Source organism: Wasmannia auropunctata, unplaced genomic scaffold (genome assembly GCF_000956235.1).
Source record: "Wasmannia auropunctata unplaced genomic scaffold, wasmannia.A_1.0 LD336051.1, whole genome shotgun sequence".
NCBI classification, from domain to species: domain Eukaryota; kingdom Metazoa; phylum Arthropoda; class Insecta; order Hymenoptera; family Formicidae; genus Wasmannia; species Wasmannia auropunctata.
This window is the reverse complement of record NW_012026839.1, coordinates 181,888-199,320: the sequence shown is the minus strand read 5'-3', so window position 1 is coordinate 199,320 and position 17,433 is coordinate 181,888. Positions and strand designations below refer to the sequence as shown.

The following is a 17,433-nucleotide window of genomic DNA, read 5'->3' as shown; positions in this document are numbered from 1 at the left end:
GTAATTTTCATATGTTAACTCTTTTTTTACTCGAATAAGTTTTATAGATTTTTTATTCGATAAGGCGAAACTTTTATAACTTGAAGATTTGTATAGCTGATCCTTTAAGATTCGAGTTATCGAGGTTCGACTGTATTTCTTTTCCACATAAATATACTACTTGAAAAACAAAACAAATAAATGTTTATGAAGTTATTTCATACTTCAAATTCTACGTAAATTAACTTTGATTGCGGAGTCTTTGAAAAGTTGTATTAGAATTACGTTGAACAAGTCCAAAAATTTTAGATCATTAACAATATCTACATATTTGAATAATTTACAATAATTTACTTTTATTAAAACATGTAGAAATCATCAATGATGCTAAATAATGAGAGTTTAGATTTTCCTTTTTGAGGAAATATGTGTATTCAGGGCTGGGCAAAATACACCATTAAAGTATCTAAAATACAAAATACAAAATACTAGAAATCTTAGTATTTGAATTACAAAATATAAAATACTTTCAATCTTTTGATTTGAAATACAAAATACAAAATACTTTCAATCTTTCGATTTGAAATACAAAATACAAAATACTTTTAAGTTTGTATTTGAAATACAAAATACTTCTTTGAAATACAAAATACTTTTTAATTTAATCTTTCAATTACAATAATATATAATATTAAACTCCCCGCTTTAACAGGCCCCTCTCCACTTTTAGAGAGAGAGAAAGAAAAATTGTTTTACTCTCTTACATTTTTTAACAGTCCTGTATCAATCACACGAGAAATCTATTTACTAATGTGAGATTATGAAATTTGACTCTGATGACTTGATATTGCTTGAAACTTGATGAAAATAATTAGTGTCATATGAGAAAAATTTAAGTTACTCTTAATGGTTATCAAGAATTTTTATCAATAATTTTTTTAGTATTTCAAATACAAAATAGATTGAAATTGTATTTGAAATACAAAATACATTGAATAATTTATTTGAAATACAAAATACAAAATACTTTTATGTGTTCCGCTGAAATACAAAATACAAAATACAAATTGTATTTCAAATACTGTATTTCAAATATAAGTATTTGAAATGTGCCCAGCCCTGCGTATAGTGTAGATCACGTAAATATATATATCTCCTTTTATTAAAGCTGGAATAAGATGATACTAAACATGTAATATTCGTATGTAATTACACAAATTGACAATCGATTTTTTTTTAAATAAAAAAATACACATAAATTTATTATCGGCCATCGCGAACGATATTACTTCAAAATGGAGCCGCTTTGCGAAAAATCAACGTTGTAATTTTCATTGTAAATTTTTTCACGAGAACCGTGCTACGAACATATAAAAACTTACGCGCGAATGGTTATCGTTATATCGAATCGTTTATCTCGTTTTTGTCCCACGCTCAGGATGAATTTACACACAGGGAAGATTTTCTTTTTTCATTCTTTAATTCAATTTGATAATGAAGCTGAACTCCGTTGCCTTCAATTAAACGTGTTCATCCTTGTTGTGCCATTTCCTCCGTTCTCTTCTCTTTCTCTCTCTTTCTCTCTCTCCTCTATATGCCCGGACTCAACCCGCGGAGAAGCTTGTTCGTTTTTCTACGGCGATGCTCGATTAATCCGAGACAAGATCGGCCTCTTGTACGATCACGAAACTCATTTGTTTCTCTATACCGTCCGTGCACACGCGCGCATTAGTAAACTCGTTTCGATCGAGCGCATTTAAACCGCCACCATCATCATCAATCTGGCAATCATCGACTAGTAAAGTTGTTCGGCGATCGACTCGATCGCGCAAATCGGTTTAGCGCAGGTACGCGCCTCTCTCGTCCGCGCGTTACGTTGCGAGAAGCACCGCGAGGTATTTTGTTAAAAAGTCGCGCGTAATCGTGGTTGTATACACTTCTCTTATAGATATCCGCCGACCAGGTCGGCGGCGATGTTGTGCACCCGTTGTTAAATCTCTCCGAGCGAAACCTCTTTATGCACGCTCGCTCCTCGCCGATCGATCTGTGTATGTATACCGACAAAAGTCTCGGTGCGAGGGCATTACGCAGAGGACGTAAGCGGAGGGGAAGAGCCTTCTCTGCTAGCCGTAGTAGGCGAAGCAACATAACGAACCGCGAGACAAGATCGGGACCAATAATTGCGCATACATATAAAATGAGGCCGGGCGAGGGGGGATCGTCGGACGGACGAACGAATAAACGGACGGACAACGCGTACCCTGTGATCGAAAACTGTACTCGTAGCTACGAGCACGCATGTGAATGTACAAAATACATGGAGAGAATTTTATTTTAAAATTTACCCTAAAAATCATATGTTAATCGTATAGGACAACATAGTATTTCGACGAATTTTATATGATTTTCACTATTTTTTTTTAATATACAGGATGTCCGGTACTCAATGGTAAAGCGCTCGTGGGCAGATAGAGTGGGCTATACTGAATCGAAAAGATCTCCTTATTTTGCGATCTTTGCAATAGTTATAGAGATATTAATCATTAAAAAAATTTACGCCCAGTATATAAAAAATTATCATCTTACATTAACATCTTTTCTAAACCAAAAATATTATTTTAACAAATTAGCCTGTTTTAATTTTAAGTTTTATTTTAACAAATAAAAGTTGTCCAAATACAAATATGAGATCATACAAGTTGCCAAGTATTTGATTAGACATAGAGACAAAAATATTTTATTCCAAACCAAAAATATTTTTTTAATAAACCGTTTAAATCATCCAAAAGTATATGCAGCAAAAGTTTAATGCCATTGTCTTTCCAAATAATTTTAAGTTTCATAAAACAGGCTTAAAGTGACTAAAATGACCAATGGTTTAGGAAAGATTTATGTACGATACTTTTTTATATACTTGGCGTAAATTCTTTTTATTTTATTTTAAATGATTAGTATCTCGATAATTATTGCGAAGACCGCAAAATGGTAGAGAACTTTTCGATTCAGTTTAGCCTACTCTATCTGCCCACGAGTACTTTACCATTGAGTACCGGTCCCTGTATATACTACAACAAATTTATTGTAGTGCACAGTAAAATTTGTCAAAATGCTATGTTGTCCCATGATTAATATGATTTTCAGGGTAAATTTTAAAAGAAAATTCTCTCCGTAATAATGATAATAATACTGTAACGGGCGCGATAAGACATCTCGCAGAGAGAAAGAAGGAAGAAAGGAACTCGCGATTCCTTTCAGAAACGTTCTCCCCTAAAATTCCTGATTTCGATGGGATTTCGAATCGTCGCGTTTCACGTGCGTCACCCTGTATCTCGCATTACGCCTTGTATACATTGTATCCATATACATACGGTCGGCGCGTACATATGTATCCGTCTCTGCGAGAAGGACGAAGGAACCGACGGGTTGGCTAAGCTAAAGCAATAATAAGCCATAAGCGCGGTCTCTGCATAGAATGCCGGGTAATGAGGTGGAGTCGAGAGCGGAGTCTGGCCGCACCCTTACCTTACCTTCCGACGACGCTTACACCGATCGACCCACCTATCCCCGACGACGACGACGATGACGACGACGACAACGATGAGGAAGGAGTCTAGCCATGCTCGGTTTCGCGAAGAGATAGAAATAAATTATTATATTTATGAAAATACACGTAGGGACGGACGAGAGGGCGGATAAAGGAGAGGGAAAGAGGAGGAAGCCCTCGAGCGTCGACGGGCTCGTCGGCCGATTCATCCGCGACTCCGACTTTTGTCCCTCTCGTGATCTTCGACGTGGATCGTCCGCACCACGCCTATACGGGTCGGATCGGAAAGAAGAGAGGAAAAAAAAAGAAAAAAAGCCGACAGATGGAGTGATATGATAATTCACGCGACGCGCTTGCGTGTCGTGATACCTTACGGACGTAACGGAGTAATTTACAAGTGGTATACGACGAGCGTGGGCGAATTTGATTGGGAAGCGCGGAGTTACGTTTTTTTTCCTTCCGTCGCGCGCAAGTCGACCTCGCAAGTCGAATTAGCGAGAATTAGCGAGAACTGCGAATTAGAATCCGGAACTCTCTTCCGCGCGATCTCGCGCAGAATCGTTCCGCCGGCGAGATTTCCCACACAGATTTGTCGGTTCCGTCTCGCGCGAAGTTCGACTGAGATTCACGACGCGACGTATATCCCTTCACGTCTCCTCTCGCGACGAAGGTGCGAGCGCGAGGAGACGTACGTGTCACTGTCTTTCCGCCGGCAGCGCGGAAACGTTTCTTTCGCGATTTCGTGACACGTGTCTGAAGAACAAGGCGCGACTAACGCGCCGCTTTTTCCGGTCGATTCTTCACGGAGGAAATCCGAGACGGACGTCGGGCTCTCTGTTTTACCTCTTTCTTTCCTCCGAGTCTCCTTTCGTCTCCAAGTTACAATGGAAAGTGCCAAGTGCTGCGGTTCAAAGGAGAACGGGTGGTAATTTCCACCCGGGTCTCCTCGTTGCTTCACGCTCCCTTCCGAGTTTTGAGAGATACCTCATTAAGATCCGCGCGTCGCACACGACGATTACTCGTGATAGATAAATTTTCCTTTGTGGCGCGAAGCACAAGGGAATCCGTCTGAGGATTGCGTCTTCGCGGAACACAAGGGGACCGACTCGTCCACGTGCTCGCTATTCGAGTCGGTCGTACTCTCGACGTGTTACGAGGCGAGCTTGAATGGCTTGGCTCGACTGGCAGGCACCATGTGGCGTCTGCCCACGAGCCAACCTATAACGTCTTTGTCCTGACAAGTGGACAACTGTCACAGTAGACGTCATCGTTAGAGTCGTGATTGCGAAGTAATTTCTCCGACGAGGCTTCTGAAATTTCCGCGAAAGTTTTTTCGCTTCCAGTTCAGCGATATAAAAATGCATCGATTAAATGACTGATTCTACGATGGTTCGCAGTGTCGTCTGTCTTTCCAGTGATTGATGACACCCTGAGTTTCGTCGAATTCGGGAAAACATTTCGAGCGTTTAAACGGACCCCTCCCAGAACGCGACGCAGTGCCGCATCGACGCCTCCTGCATCTGTACAGGTGAACGCGTCGGTGTGCGCGCGTCGGTGGGCGAGCGCACACACCAGCGCCGAGGGAGATGAGATACATCACGGGACGGGAGACGTATTATTAATGGTGACAGTGGGCGACCCAGGTTGGGCGGGGTACGCGCGCGATGCGCGGTCCCACCGAGATGTGGGCCTCGCTCCGGCCCCTCTTTCTCCCCTTCCTCTCCTCACCCCGACCGTTTCTCGTCTCTCCTGTGTTGCATACGCATCGCCTATGCAACGCACCGCGATTTTCTACGCATTTTATATCGCGTTTTCTGAATTTTAAGTTTGGAGAACGGCCGATCGCGCGCTTTTCTGGAGTCGAGGGTGTTGTCGGTCGTCGCTCAAGCGCGAGCTTGATGTTGTGATGGAAAATAGCTTAATCGGGAGAAATATTATGTTGATCCAATACCATAAAGATTTATTAGAGACTAGATCCGTGTGTAATTAAAGTCGACAAAGCAGACTGGAGAATTAAGCGGACGCTATAACTAGCTCCGCCGGCTCCGCGGCAAGGATCAATCGGTCGATCGATCAGTCGGTTATAGGTATTCTAAATGCCGCGTACGAGAAGTTTCTCGCTCGATTCTGAAAATGTCACGTGCCAGTCCGCGCGCGAGTGTCTGTATAACCGTCCGCGACCATAACGAAATTCCCGAAGTGCTGGGCAGTGCAGACACTCGGGAATGAGAGAGAGAAAGAGAGAGACGGAGATGAAAACGGCGAAGTTTAATCGCCGATCGCCGGCCGGGTGAATTACCGACGGGCGCGTGCGTAAATCACCGCGGAATCGTTAATTAGGCGGTAGAACGAACGAGCTTTCTGGAAAATGTCAACGCGGCTCGGGACGTCACGTCGGGCGGCGAAACGGAGAACGCGCGGTTCTTGCGCGACGTGCAAGAAGAAACTCCTCTCCGATCGGGACCTTTCGACACGCGCGATTTCGCTCGCTGGCAGTCTCGCAATTTGTCGCGATGCCCGACTAGCTAATTTATAATCTCTTCGCTAAGATGGAACTGCGTGAGTCGATAGAAATCGCGAAATGGAAAGCCTATTAGCATCGAACATTCTTACAAAATATCCAACGTTCGCCGCGTACACGCAGACGGGGCGCAGTTTAGCGCGGGGACTGAATACCGAGATGATTTCGTCAGCAATTGTATACCGGAGTGTACTTATCATGTATGTGCCTTCATTTTTATAAATTCGCGATGTTAAAAATTTTTAACAATGCCAGCATGGAAATTTTAATAATATGTAATCTTTTGATGATACCCCTAGTTGTGCCCACTTAAGAGAGAGGGGCACGCGTTCTTCATTGCGTTGCTCGATTCCAGGCGCGAGATACCACGAGATATCAGGGCGAACAAACTGACTCGACAGTTCGACCCAGACATCCTCCCCGGCGAGGACGCACCTACCTAATTCAACGGCGCGGCGCGCAGTCCGCTTTTGCCACGAAATATCCGAAATTAATGAAGTCGTCCGACCGGGCCGCGGCCTAAACGCAGTAAATTAGAGGTACACGCCAACCATTAGAATACTTAACGAGGACATCACGGTGGGACGCAGCGTGCGCGGGTGTGATGATGAATCACCGCCAGGGATAACACTCGCCGCTCGCGCGCGCCCAGGAATATTAAATTAAGTGTACTTATTGTTAGCCGAAAACCTCATTCGTGGTCCCCTTTTGCCGGGTAGTCCTCTCCGAGTTCCTCTTTCTTTTTTTTTGTGTGAGTAGCTTGAAGAGTCGGCTCACACTGTCCGGAACCCTGAGAGAGGAACGAAAAGTCGAGCTAGACGGGAGAACATTGTTGGGCGACAAAAGCCTTCTCTCCTCTTTCGCGAGAATCCTTTCTTTCTTTCTCTCTTATCTCTCTCTCTCCGCTTTCCTTCTGCGCCGCAGAAGCGTTCTCGAGGTTACTGAAAGCACCGTCGCGACTGTTTATTATCGGTGAATAGGGCGGAAGGATTCGGCATGACAAAAGTGCGATTTCGACAACGATCGATTTGCGCTCCTTTTCTCTCTCTCTTATTCTCCGTCCCTCCCTCTCGTGCGGAGAGAGAGTCCCCTGGGTCAACGGCTCTCTCCTTCTCTCTTTTTCCTACGGAGAGTTGAAATATACAAAATGAAATATGAAATAATGGTTCGTGCCTTGTGGCTGGCTGAAGGCACGGGCGCACCCATATCTACGCCCCCATGCGCCTATGTACCTTTACAAGACTGTACGCACAAGTATAGTGTGTGCGTATATATATAAATACATTATACGTATATACATATATATAAGTATATATTTTTTAAATATAAATATATATGTATGTATATATATTTTTAAATATTTATATATCTATAAAATTTGTTTACGGAGAGAATTTCCTTTTAAAATTTACTCTAAAAATCATGTTAATCGTGGGACAACCTAATATTTCGGCAAATTTTGTGTTTTTTTTCTGCAGTGCACTGCAATAAATTTGTTGTAATAGGGAAGAGTTGCCAAATGCGTACTGGTCTCATAAATCGTATCTCTTCAATATTTTATATAGTTCCACTTTTAGTAACAAAAATATGAAGTAAATAAGAAATGTGTAAGATAGACAAAAAATGAATAGGTTACATCTTGTTTTGCGCTATTTATGCTATCAACATTAAAAAAAATCAGATACAATTGATGTAAATTTTTGATCAATTTATATAGCTGATACTAATGTAACCATGCAATTTTTAATTGAATTGTTATTTTTTCTTAAGAGTAAATTTATTATAGAATATTTTATACATTCATCGTATATACATATTTACAATTCTAATAAAAATTATATTAATATTTTTATTATTTCTGTCAAGTTTCCTAAATCCTAACTTAACCAGCATAGTTCTTATATCGTATCGGTACAATTTAGGAACACTAATGTATCTTTATCTTTAGATCACATGACATAATCGACATTATTTAACACGATCGAAACTGTTCTGTAGCAAGTCTATAGAGGAAAAAACCGTCATCGAGTTGCGCAAGCAAAACAACTTGTTTGATAAATTACAAATAAAGTAGGTATTAATTCATGATTCTTTTATTAATCTTGTGTTTTTAATCATTTTCATTCATAAATTCAATAGTTTAAAAGGAGATACTATTATTAAAACTCACAGGTACGATTTAGGCGACCGGTTTGCTGAATCGTGCTTTCTGCAGCACATTACATAAAAGCTTATAACACATTAATTTGCTGTTAGCGAAAGGTTTAATATATAATAATAGATCCCTTAAACATGAAGCTATAATTTCTGACGTTCGTTTGCATTCCAAATAGTATCAAATGTGAAATATAACCAAAAATATCTTAAGTGATACGATTTCGGCAATTCTCCCCTACATGTTTAAAAAAATAGCGAAAATCACATGAAGTCGAAACTATGTTGTCCTACGATTAACATGATTTTCAGCGTAAATTTTAAAATAAAATTCTCTCCATGTTGGCTCCGCGTATATGTATACGTGCGCCGCATACGCCCGCGCCGTTTACGCGATATCCGCCTCGTGCTCAATTTTTTCGTTCTTGTCGCGAACATCTTACGTTCGTATTAACCCTTATGCCTCGCTTAATGATATTCCGGCCTACCATGTTGGCATATTGAACGCAACTAAGGCAGATTCCAGGCTTGGTCGTCGGACCAAGACCCGCCGCCGCCGCCGCCGCCGCCGTCGTCGACCAAGCCCACTTGTAAATACGTATATCCGTACGTGTGTATATACGCCGCGTATATGCGAGGAGAGATCATTTCTGTGCTCGTTTTGCACTACGTATATCGGGGCAATAGGGAGGAGAGAGAAATACTATCTCTCTTACTCTCTCTTTCTCTCTCGCGAATTAAGCGCGTCGTTAAGCTAAAGGAATTGACCGACGATTTTATCAAGATTTGGGATATCGAGATGCATACATCGTGGCCTCGCCCCATTATTGTTCAGGAGCGTAATTTATCGGAGATATTTATATGAACACGCAAGATTTCGCGTATGTAATCGTTATATTAAAACGCGGTGATGACGTACGATTTGAAAGGTCGTCCAATAAATTTATCTCTTCTAATAGCTAATAAACGATAGCTCTAATAAACGATAATTCATCGATTCGTTTCTCTCAAGTGTATTTCAATTCATCAAAGATTCAATTTTTGACTGAACAATCTTTTTCAACGCTTGCGACAAATACGTTCTCTACTCCAATCCGATAATAAAACCCGAGTTTTAATTTAAGATTTAGGCCGGGATATTACAAACTCAAGGTATTTTCATTTTTAACTAATAATAAAAGGATGTGATTTCATAAATAATCAAGTTATTATATTCAATATATTAATATTATATTCAATATTAACACGTTTTCGCCAATTCCAGCAATTTACATTTGTCAGTCTTTAAAAATTATTAAAATATTAAAATTAAAAAATCAAGCTCGTGTATTGCAAAACAATAAGAAAACGTTTAACGGCCAAGAAACGAGCAATAATAGATTTATAAATAAATAAAATATCCTTTAATGTCATATCATAAAATCATAAAAATGTTTTGTATACTTCTCAGAATTTTCATGAGTTTATAAAATAAATAATTTAAACATTGGAATTATATAAGAGTATAGTATCAAATAAATTAAAGTCATAAATAAAATACAGAATATAAGAAAGAAAAGGAAAATGACATTAAAGAATATTTTATTTATTTATTTATAAATCTATTATTGTTCGTTTCTTGGCCGTTGAACCTTTCCTTATTATCAAAATAGCTTTTAAAAGCACATTATGTAAGACAAATTGATTTATTGTAAGACAATATTGCATCCAAGAATTGCAGCGATATATAATCCGCATAATCTTCGGCATTTGATTGTATTACATTTTTTGTATTTTGACTGTTCATGCGGGGCACAGGCAGTTCCGGAACGCGACGGTAAGGATAATTCTATACATACTGTGTGTCGCTTAATCATTTTACACGCGCTTCATTCCCAGAGTTTTCTCCGTCTCGCGTATTTTTATCTGACGAGGCTTTGTTCGGGCTTCTCGCAGGAAAGAAGTGGCGAGGACTGACGCCGCAAGACAGGAGGCCCTACGTCGAGGAGGCTGAGAGGCTTCGGGTCATACACATGCAGGAACATCCGAATTACAAGTACAGGCCACGACGTAGGAAGCACGCGAAACGGACACCCGGTGCACCGTCCTCGCCTCCCTCAGCGACCAACACCGCGGGCAACAGGTCCAACCCTGCCGGCCCGGCGATTCATCATTCCATGTAAGTCGATACTCTGGCCCCGTACTTTCCGCTAATGAAGGTACGTGCAAGCTAACCGCTGCGGTTAATTGAGAGATTCCGGCGAGATTTAAACGAAGCGCCGACGACTTGTGATCTCGACGACGTTTAACGTTGTACTTGAGATTTAGTAATATCGAGCACTCGTCTTTTTATAAGAACTATAAATATATCGCGTGCGATTATAAAGCGATTACAGCGCATTACAAGTATATGCGTATAATCGAAATGCGTTCAAGGTCCAAGATGGACAGTTACCAGGGCATATCTCAGATCCCGTGGGGTGGCCATTCCCCGATCTCATCCCTGTATCATCAACAGCAACAGCAGGGTATCCAGGAGTACAAATCGGAAAATAATTCGCTCTACGGCAGTCCTTACACGCCCATCATCCACACCCCGGACATATCCCCGGTGGCCTCTCCCGAGCCCGATGGTAAATTTTTAAAATAAAAAATCGATCAAATAATTGAATAAATTAAAGGAGGATGTTAAAAGGGTCGATTTTGGCCCAAAAAGGAGTAACTAAAAATAATTCGTAGCGCTTGGGGAACACCTTGAAAATTGAGCATAAACACAGCGTATTTAGTAAAAACGTTGTGTTTATGCTCAATTTTCAAGGCGTTCTCCAAGCGCTACGAACTTTTTAATTTTCTATCGTATATAAAGTTCTATCGTATTCAAGAGTGCAAAATCTATAAAAAACACTATTGTTTTTACTTACATCTGTGGGGGCCAAAATCGGTTCTTTTTTTACGTCGTTCTTGTTAAAAAAAAAAGAGTCGATTTTGGCCCCCACAGATGTAAGTAAAAACAATAGTTTTTACTTACACCTTTTTGGGCCAAAATCGGTCCTTTTTTAACATTCTCCTTTATTATTCAAGTCTTATATATAAGCTAAAATGCAAGGTGTTTTTAAATGAATGGTGTAATCAAGAGATGATTTTTTTGTGAAAAAATAGAATAACGTAAAAAACGACTCGACGCGATTAAAATAATTATGAAATAATTATATAAGTCGAGATAATTTAATCTATTAGGTGACGGCGGTCATCTATCGTCCGCTCAGAATCCAGATCCAGAACGAGATCTGATGGAGGGTACCTCGAAGCAACACGGAGACATGTCTGATCAGAAACGATACACCTTTATGAGTAGCGACAATCAGCTACACACGGGTCACGCTAGTAACACTAGCATATCATCGTGTCAGAATTCCGGCGGTTACACGGATACCTTAACGTATAAAAAATCCGTACGTATTCCGTATATCTGATATTTCTATGTTACAATCTTCTACAAATTATCATTTGTCGAGACACAAATAATAATATAAGAATATATTTAATTACTTGATCTGTGTGTTCCAATTAAGTAGAATTAAATTTCCTCCTTTTTTCCATTTAAATTTAAATCTGGTTTGTGATCTCTTCGCGTCACGCCGAATTAATCCGCGTCGAGCGACACTTTCTGCAGGCAATTATTACGTTTCTCGTCACTCAGGTGGGCTATTTGAACTTCGAGAGACAGTCCACGAGCATAGCTGCGGTGGGTATAGCGAACGGTATGATGGTGTCGTGCAATAAACTACGCTCCGGTTTCGACAACGTCGGCTCCGTCACGGGCACGTTTTATCCACCAGTCGCCTCGCCGCACGATCAATCGCTGCAGCATTACAGCAGCACGCAGACGTCCAAGAGCACGACGAACTATTCGATGCAGTCTACCATCGAGAGCAATTACAATCCGGTCCAATGCACCGGTAATCGACAGCAGCCCATAGGGATCCGCGGAACCGCCGAAAGTTGCACCGGTAATATTTTTTGTTCTTGCACATTAAATTCAAAAGCTCGAAGAACTCGATTAGAAATGAAAGATCTTGACAGAATCAAGAAACGTATTATCCTTTCCAGAAAGATATTCAGTAATTTGAATAAGCTTAGAGAAATTATTTGAAAATAATTGCTTTTATTCTTTTTAAATAAAATCGTTTTTTCGAAAAATGGAAGTATCATAGAAATGCTGGGAATTTTCCGGATGTTTATTCAGCGAATGTCGATGAATTACAGTAGAGCTCTCAATAATGATGCAATTTATTCTCTCGATTTTTTTTATGTTCTCGTTCTCGACCTTTGATTTCTTGCAGGCACAGTGACGCACCGATACCAAATGCCGCATCATCAGGAGTACCAGACGGACGCGTCCTCCGGCCAACAGCACGCGATTCTCGGTCACATCGATCCCGGTATGAGCGCCGAGGACGATCAGCAGCAGACCCTCCAGCTGGAAAAATATTTCAAGTATTCCCATCCGACGAGCGTGGCGCACTCGAGCCTGTCCTCGCAGAGTATGTTGGACAGCAACCACAACTACGCCAGTGATCTGCGCTACTACGGGACACCGCCGCAGTCTCAGCTGGACATGCCGAATTCTCAGTGCATCGTCGACGATCAGGGCAACAAGGACGCTCGTTGTCCTAACGTCGCGATCGGCCACACCATGGAGCAGTATCATCCGGGACTGGAGGTGTCCAAGTATACGGACCATTCGGTGACGCAACAACATCAACAGTCGCAGCCGCAGCAACAGCAGCAGCAGAGCATGGAACATGTGCCCAAAGCCGACGACGATTTCAGTGTTATACTTGCGGACGTGCGCAAGACTTGCTACAGTAGCTAGTGTTTCTCTCCTTCTAGTGCACAAAACGATCCACACATGTTTTCGGGTTGGATTGATATGCGAATTTCAGGGACTCTTCTTTCGCCTACGGTCGGGATGAGCAGGACGCTTGTGCGCACATTTTAGGCCATCACGTGTGATTGGTGCTACTCGAAAAACTATATCGAAACATTTTTATCTCGTGATAAAAGGTACGTTCTTTTCATTAACTTCGGAAACAATATTTTAGTTTAGAGTCTCTTCACACGTGGGCAGAGGATATTGTTTTGCAACTTTGTTCAATTTCCAACACCACAAAAATATTTAATTGCAGTTTTATCTTTTGGAAACTGTCTATGAGTATCTCCTGTGTATAAGCGATCTCTTGCGGATTTCAGTACAACTGAAATTACATTCATGCGAGTCAGTGGCGTATAATTGTCGCCTGTCAGCAAGTTGCGGTAAGCAAAATTGCGATAAAAAAAATGATACGAATATAACAATACGATACAAACAAATGATAAACTGCCTGATATGATCAAGAGTGTCGTCATATTTCGTTATAATGAACATCGTTTTGTTGAAATTTTTTTACAAGATATTAAACTTCCTGGATCTCTATCTTATCTACAGACTTCTATGAACACTTTAGAAACCTCAGAAAACGTAATGATAGGCGGCTGATGGTGCACGGCTAGTGTAGCATTAAAATTGCAGAGAGAATCGTATACTCACATAGATTGTCACATTATTTTGTCACATTAGTTTCATTATCAAAGATAATACAGTAGCAGAGATATAATAGCGATAGCTAGATATTAAATTTATGTTATTATATTAGAAAACTTGTTACATGTCAAGAAATGTTTTGCATCAGCAAGTCTTTTCGTCTTTACTCCGAGATAGCAGCATTTACTTTCGGTGCTACACCACTGTGAGCTTTATCGTCCAAAAGCTTATTTTTTTTATCGTTTTATAAACGATGATTTACACAGTGTATGTTGTTTTGTTGTAAATAAATTTTTCTTTTCTTGTTCATCAGGGTGGCATTTCTAGTAGCTTGTGCGAATTGCACATTTCAAGTTTTATAGAAATGCAAAGTGGTGCAAAATGTCTTTGATGTGTATAGAGATGTGTAAAGAATTCTGGGTAAAACTAAATTATTATTACACTTATTATTTTGCTATTATCATATTACTTATTATTAACATTATTATTAATATTATTATTATTATTATTATTAATGTATCGTACTTAATAGAATCAATTATGAACAAACATTTATCTGCATATCTTCTTCAAAGAATATCCTTCCACAAAGAAAAATATAACACGTTCTCGACGCGTTTTATATTGTGGAAATTGTTAATTTTATCATATGTATGTAGCGTATACACACATTGATAGGTACATACAATATATGTATGAGACACGTATAATTTATATGTATGAGATACATATAAATTATATTGTAAAATATATGTTGTCCATACATCTACACCCTCATCTAAAATAAATTTCTCATTGAGAAATTTGATAAAATTAAAAACTAAAAACTTTTTGAGATTTCGTTTTTACTGATCCACGTCATTAAAACACACACATGTATGTATATTAATACTTTTTATTAAATATATATAAAAAATATGTGTATAAGATACAACATTATGTGTAAAGCTGAAATCATACATAGTGTAGTGATACCCATAAATTACATCAAAGGGGGTTGATACAATAGTTTAAATATTGACAAATATTTCTCTCATTTTCCATTATGTAATTATGACGCTTCTCGCGTTAGAAGGTCTCAGCTAAATTGGTAAAGTCTTTTACCAAATAAATATATTTATATATATATATTAAACAACAGGCACGTGAAGAAAACAAGTATTAAATAAATTATTATAAATATTTCGTAATATTTCTATAATAGGATATTTATAAATATCCCCTCTCTAGAAATTGTTATTGCACATATCGCCCTTTCTAATATCCATTACAAAGCCACTATTGTAACTAAAATAGTAGATGCTGAAGGTGTACCAAAGTAAGAAACTTTTTAAATAAATTTTCCAAGTCTCTTTCTTTGAATCTATATACATATATCTCTCTACAATCAGTGCATTATTTAATTCTTCTGTCACATTTTATGTATTAATCCCCATTGATTTACACGTAAATATAATTGAGTTGTGCGACGTATATCTGCTTTATTATTACAGTATGGCATGTGTGTAAACGAGGCTAACGTCGCTCAATGCAATTTATTAATCGTTTGCAGTCAAACCAAGATCTTTACTGAGACAAAGGAATAAAAAAATTGATTCTTTTTTAATAAAAATCTTCTTGAAATTATACTAGAATTTAACTTCAAGAATATAAAATTTTTCTATTGTCTTATGTGTGTTATATACGGAAAAAAACAGTAGTAGTCAGTTCTGACAATGAGTGAAAAGAAATATTGCTTGTTGTAGATTTAATTACATATATACTTTAAAAAAAAAGTCATATTTGATATTTTTAAAAAATCTTGAAATCAGTAATAAATTTGATCGTTAGAATAATTTCAGTAGCGCTAATCCCGGCTCTATTTTACAGCGTATCGTGAATGCCTCAATTTATTACTATTTCTGTGTTCGTAGCAATCGACTGCTAGAAGGATAATAGATGGCGAGGTCTATTTGGGGAATCGTGCGGAGTACATTCTCCTCGGCACGGTTAACACATTGCATTGTACATCTTCTATTTGCAGTATAGTGGTTGCTGACTAAAACGATACTAAATACTGCTAGATGTTTATCGTAAGTGTTTCGTGAACGTCAGATTACAAGCGTAAGTATACGTATGTATTCCCTCGCTTCGAACAATTTCTCTCATACTGTAAATATAACGTATGTCTGAGGGATTTCAGAGAGCAATGGCTTAAACCATTATACGTTAAATGGACAGATTTTGCAGTCTTATTCACAATGATTCGCTAGATATATATTCTCTCTCTCTCTCTCTCTCTCTCTCTCTCTCTCTCAATGGAACGTGTGCAAAGACATTCGTTACAAATTCCAGATACTTAACGTATCAATATAAATCGATAATAGTCTTATAAAGTCTCGCACGGCACTGCAAATCTTACATAAACTGTACAACTTTTTTTTTGCTATTAACACGAATTTATATGTACACGAATTTATTTTTCTAGGTATCTCATCGGTATCTTGTTATTTGTATCTCTGCATATACGTATCTGCATTATGTACAATTACAACATATAATGTACACACGTACAATGTGTATAAATGGCAGCTTTACAAATCACGTATAAAATTCTCTACGTACAAATTATCTTGACTTTCTGTTTGAAAAAATGAAGGAATAGATTTCTGTGCTTTGAATGGATTATTTGTAACATGTAACCAGTATGAAAAACATTCAATATAATATACAAAAATTAATGGGTATATAATTGGAATGATTTTTCGTCGTAGATATAAATAACATAAAGATTGGGAATGTAATTCAGATAAATTCAATGAAAGTAAATGCGAATAATATTCTGGAACATGTAATTGTTGATCACAGGAAGTAAATGTTTCACGTATTTCTATCTATATATGGACCGTTTTGAATTTTTTAAATTTCTTGTAGCAGGATACCAAATTCTATAAAAGTAGAAGACTCCTGCCTAGTCAGCCACGAACTCCGCGTTGATGGTAGCGACACTATTTCGCGAAATTAGAAGCTTTGTCATACTAGGCTCGTTTTATATGTCATATGTCGGTATTTTAAATTATAAACCATGATAATGCTACAAAATATGCCGATATCATAAGCAGTAAAAATTGATCGATCACAGTCAAATGTGAAGAGAATACATGATTTGAAGAGAATAACGGACCTACTGTGAAAAGTGTTGACGACGCATTTGTCTTACGTGCCATTTCGTTATCATGTGTTTAATTGTGAAAATGTGACTTGTATCGTACGACTCAAAGTCGTAAAAATGGATGGAAACTATAGTTATTATTAAATTTTATACATAAAAACATCTTTTCCATTCGTTTCAAATCGTGAGTTTTCTTGCCTGAATAAGCTTCACTTTATGTGCCTTTTATGACTATTTACTGACTTTCAGGGGGGAAAAGGATAGTTTCCATCCATTTTTACAAGTTTTCTAAAGCGATCCCATTTATTAATTTTATCCAAATCCTCTTTATTTAAATATAAAAATGGCATGCAATAAACTTTTATGTGTCATTTCTCGCTGTTTCTCGCTTCCAATATGACTGCGGTAACTAAGCAGGAGCCTTAAGAGAATGCTGAAAGGTTGGAAAAATTTGCACGATGTCGATAAAACAGATTCTTCAATGTTAATGATATTTCTATCTAAATAAACTTAAGTTCTTA

The 17,433-nt window shown here is 38.5% G+C and overlaps 2 protein-coding genes across 2 annotated transcripts in view; one reads left to right on the top strand and one right to left on the bottom strand.

Annotated features, from left to right (window-relative positions):
• Positions 1-14,314, top strand: part of LOC105451451 (putative transcription factor SOX-15) — a 19,688-nt gene extending 5,374 nt beyond the window's left edge. The window contains exons 2-6 of the mRNA XM_011691898.1: positions 10,134-10,356; positions 10,614-10,810; positions 11,415-11,629; positions 11,878-12,187; positions 12,521-14,314. Coding sequence (XP_011690200.1) covers positions 10,134-10,356; positions 10,614-10,810; positions 11,415-11,629; positions 11,878-12,187; positions 12,521-13,053 — 1,478 coding nt within the window. The 3' untranslated portion in view covers positions 13,054-14,314. The remainder of the gene's footprint in view (positions 1-10,133; positions 10,357-10,613; positions 10,811-11,414; positions 11,630-11,877; positions 12,188-12,520) is intronic.
• LOC105451452 (out at first protein) overlaps positions 1-17,433 on the bottom strand; it is a 25,097-nt gene that overhangs the window by 1,547 nt on the left and 6,117 nt on the right. The window lies entirely within an intron of this gene.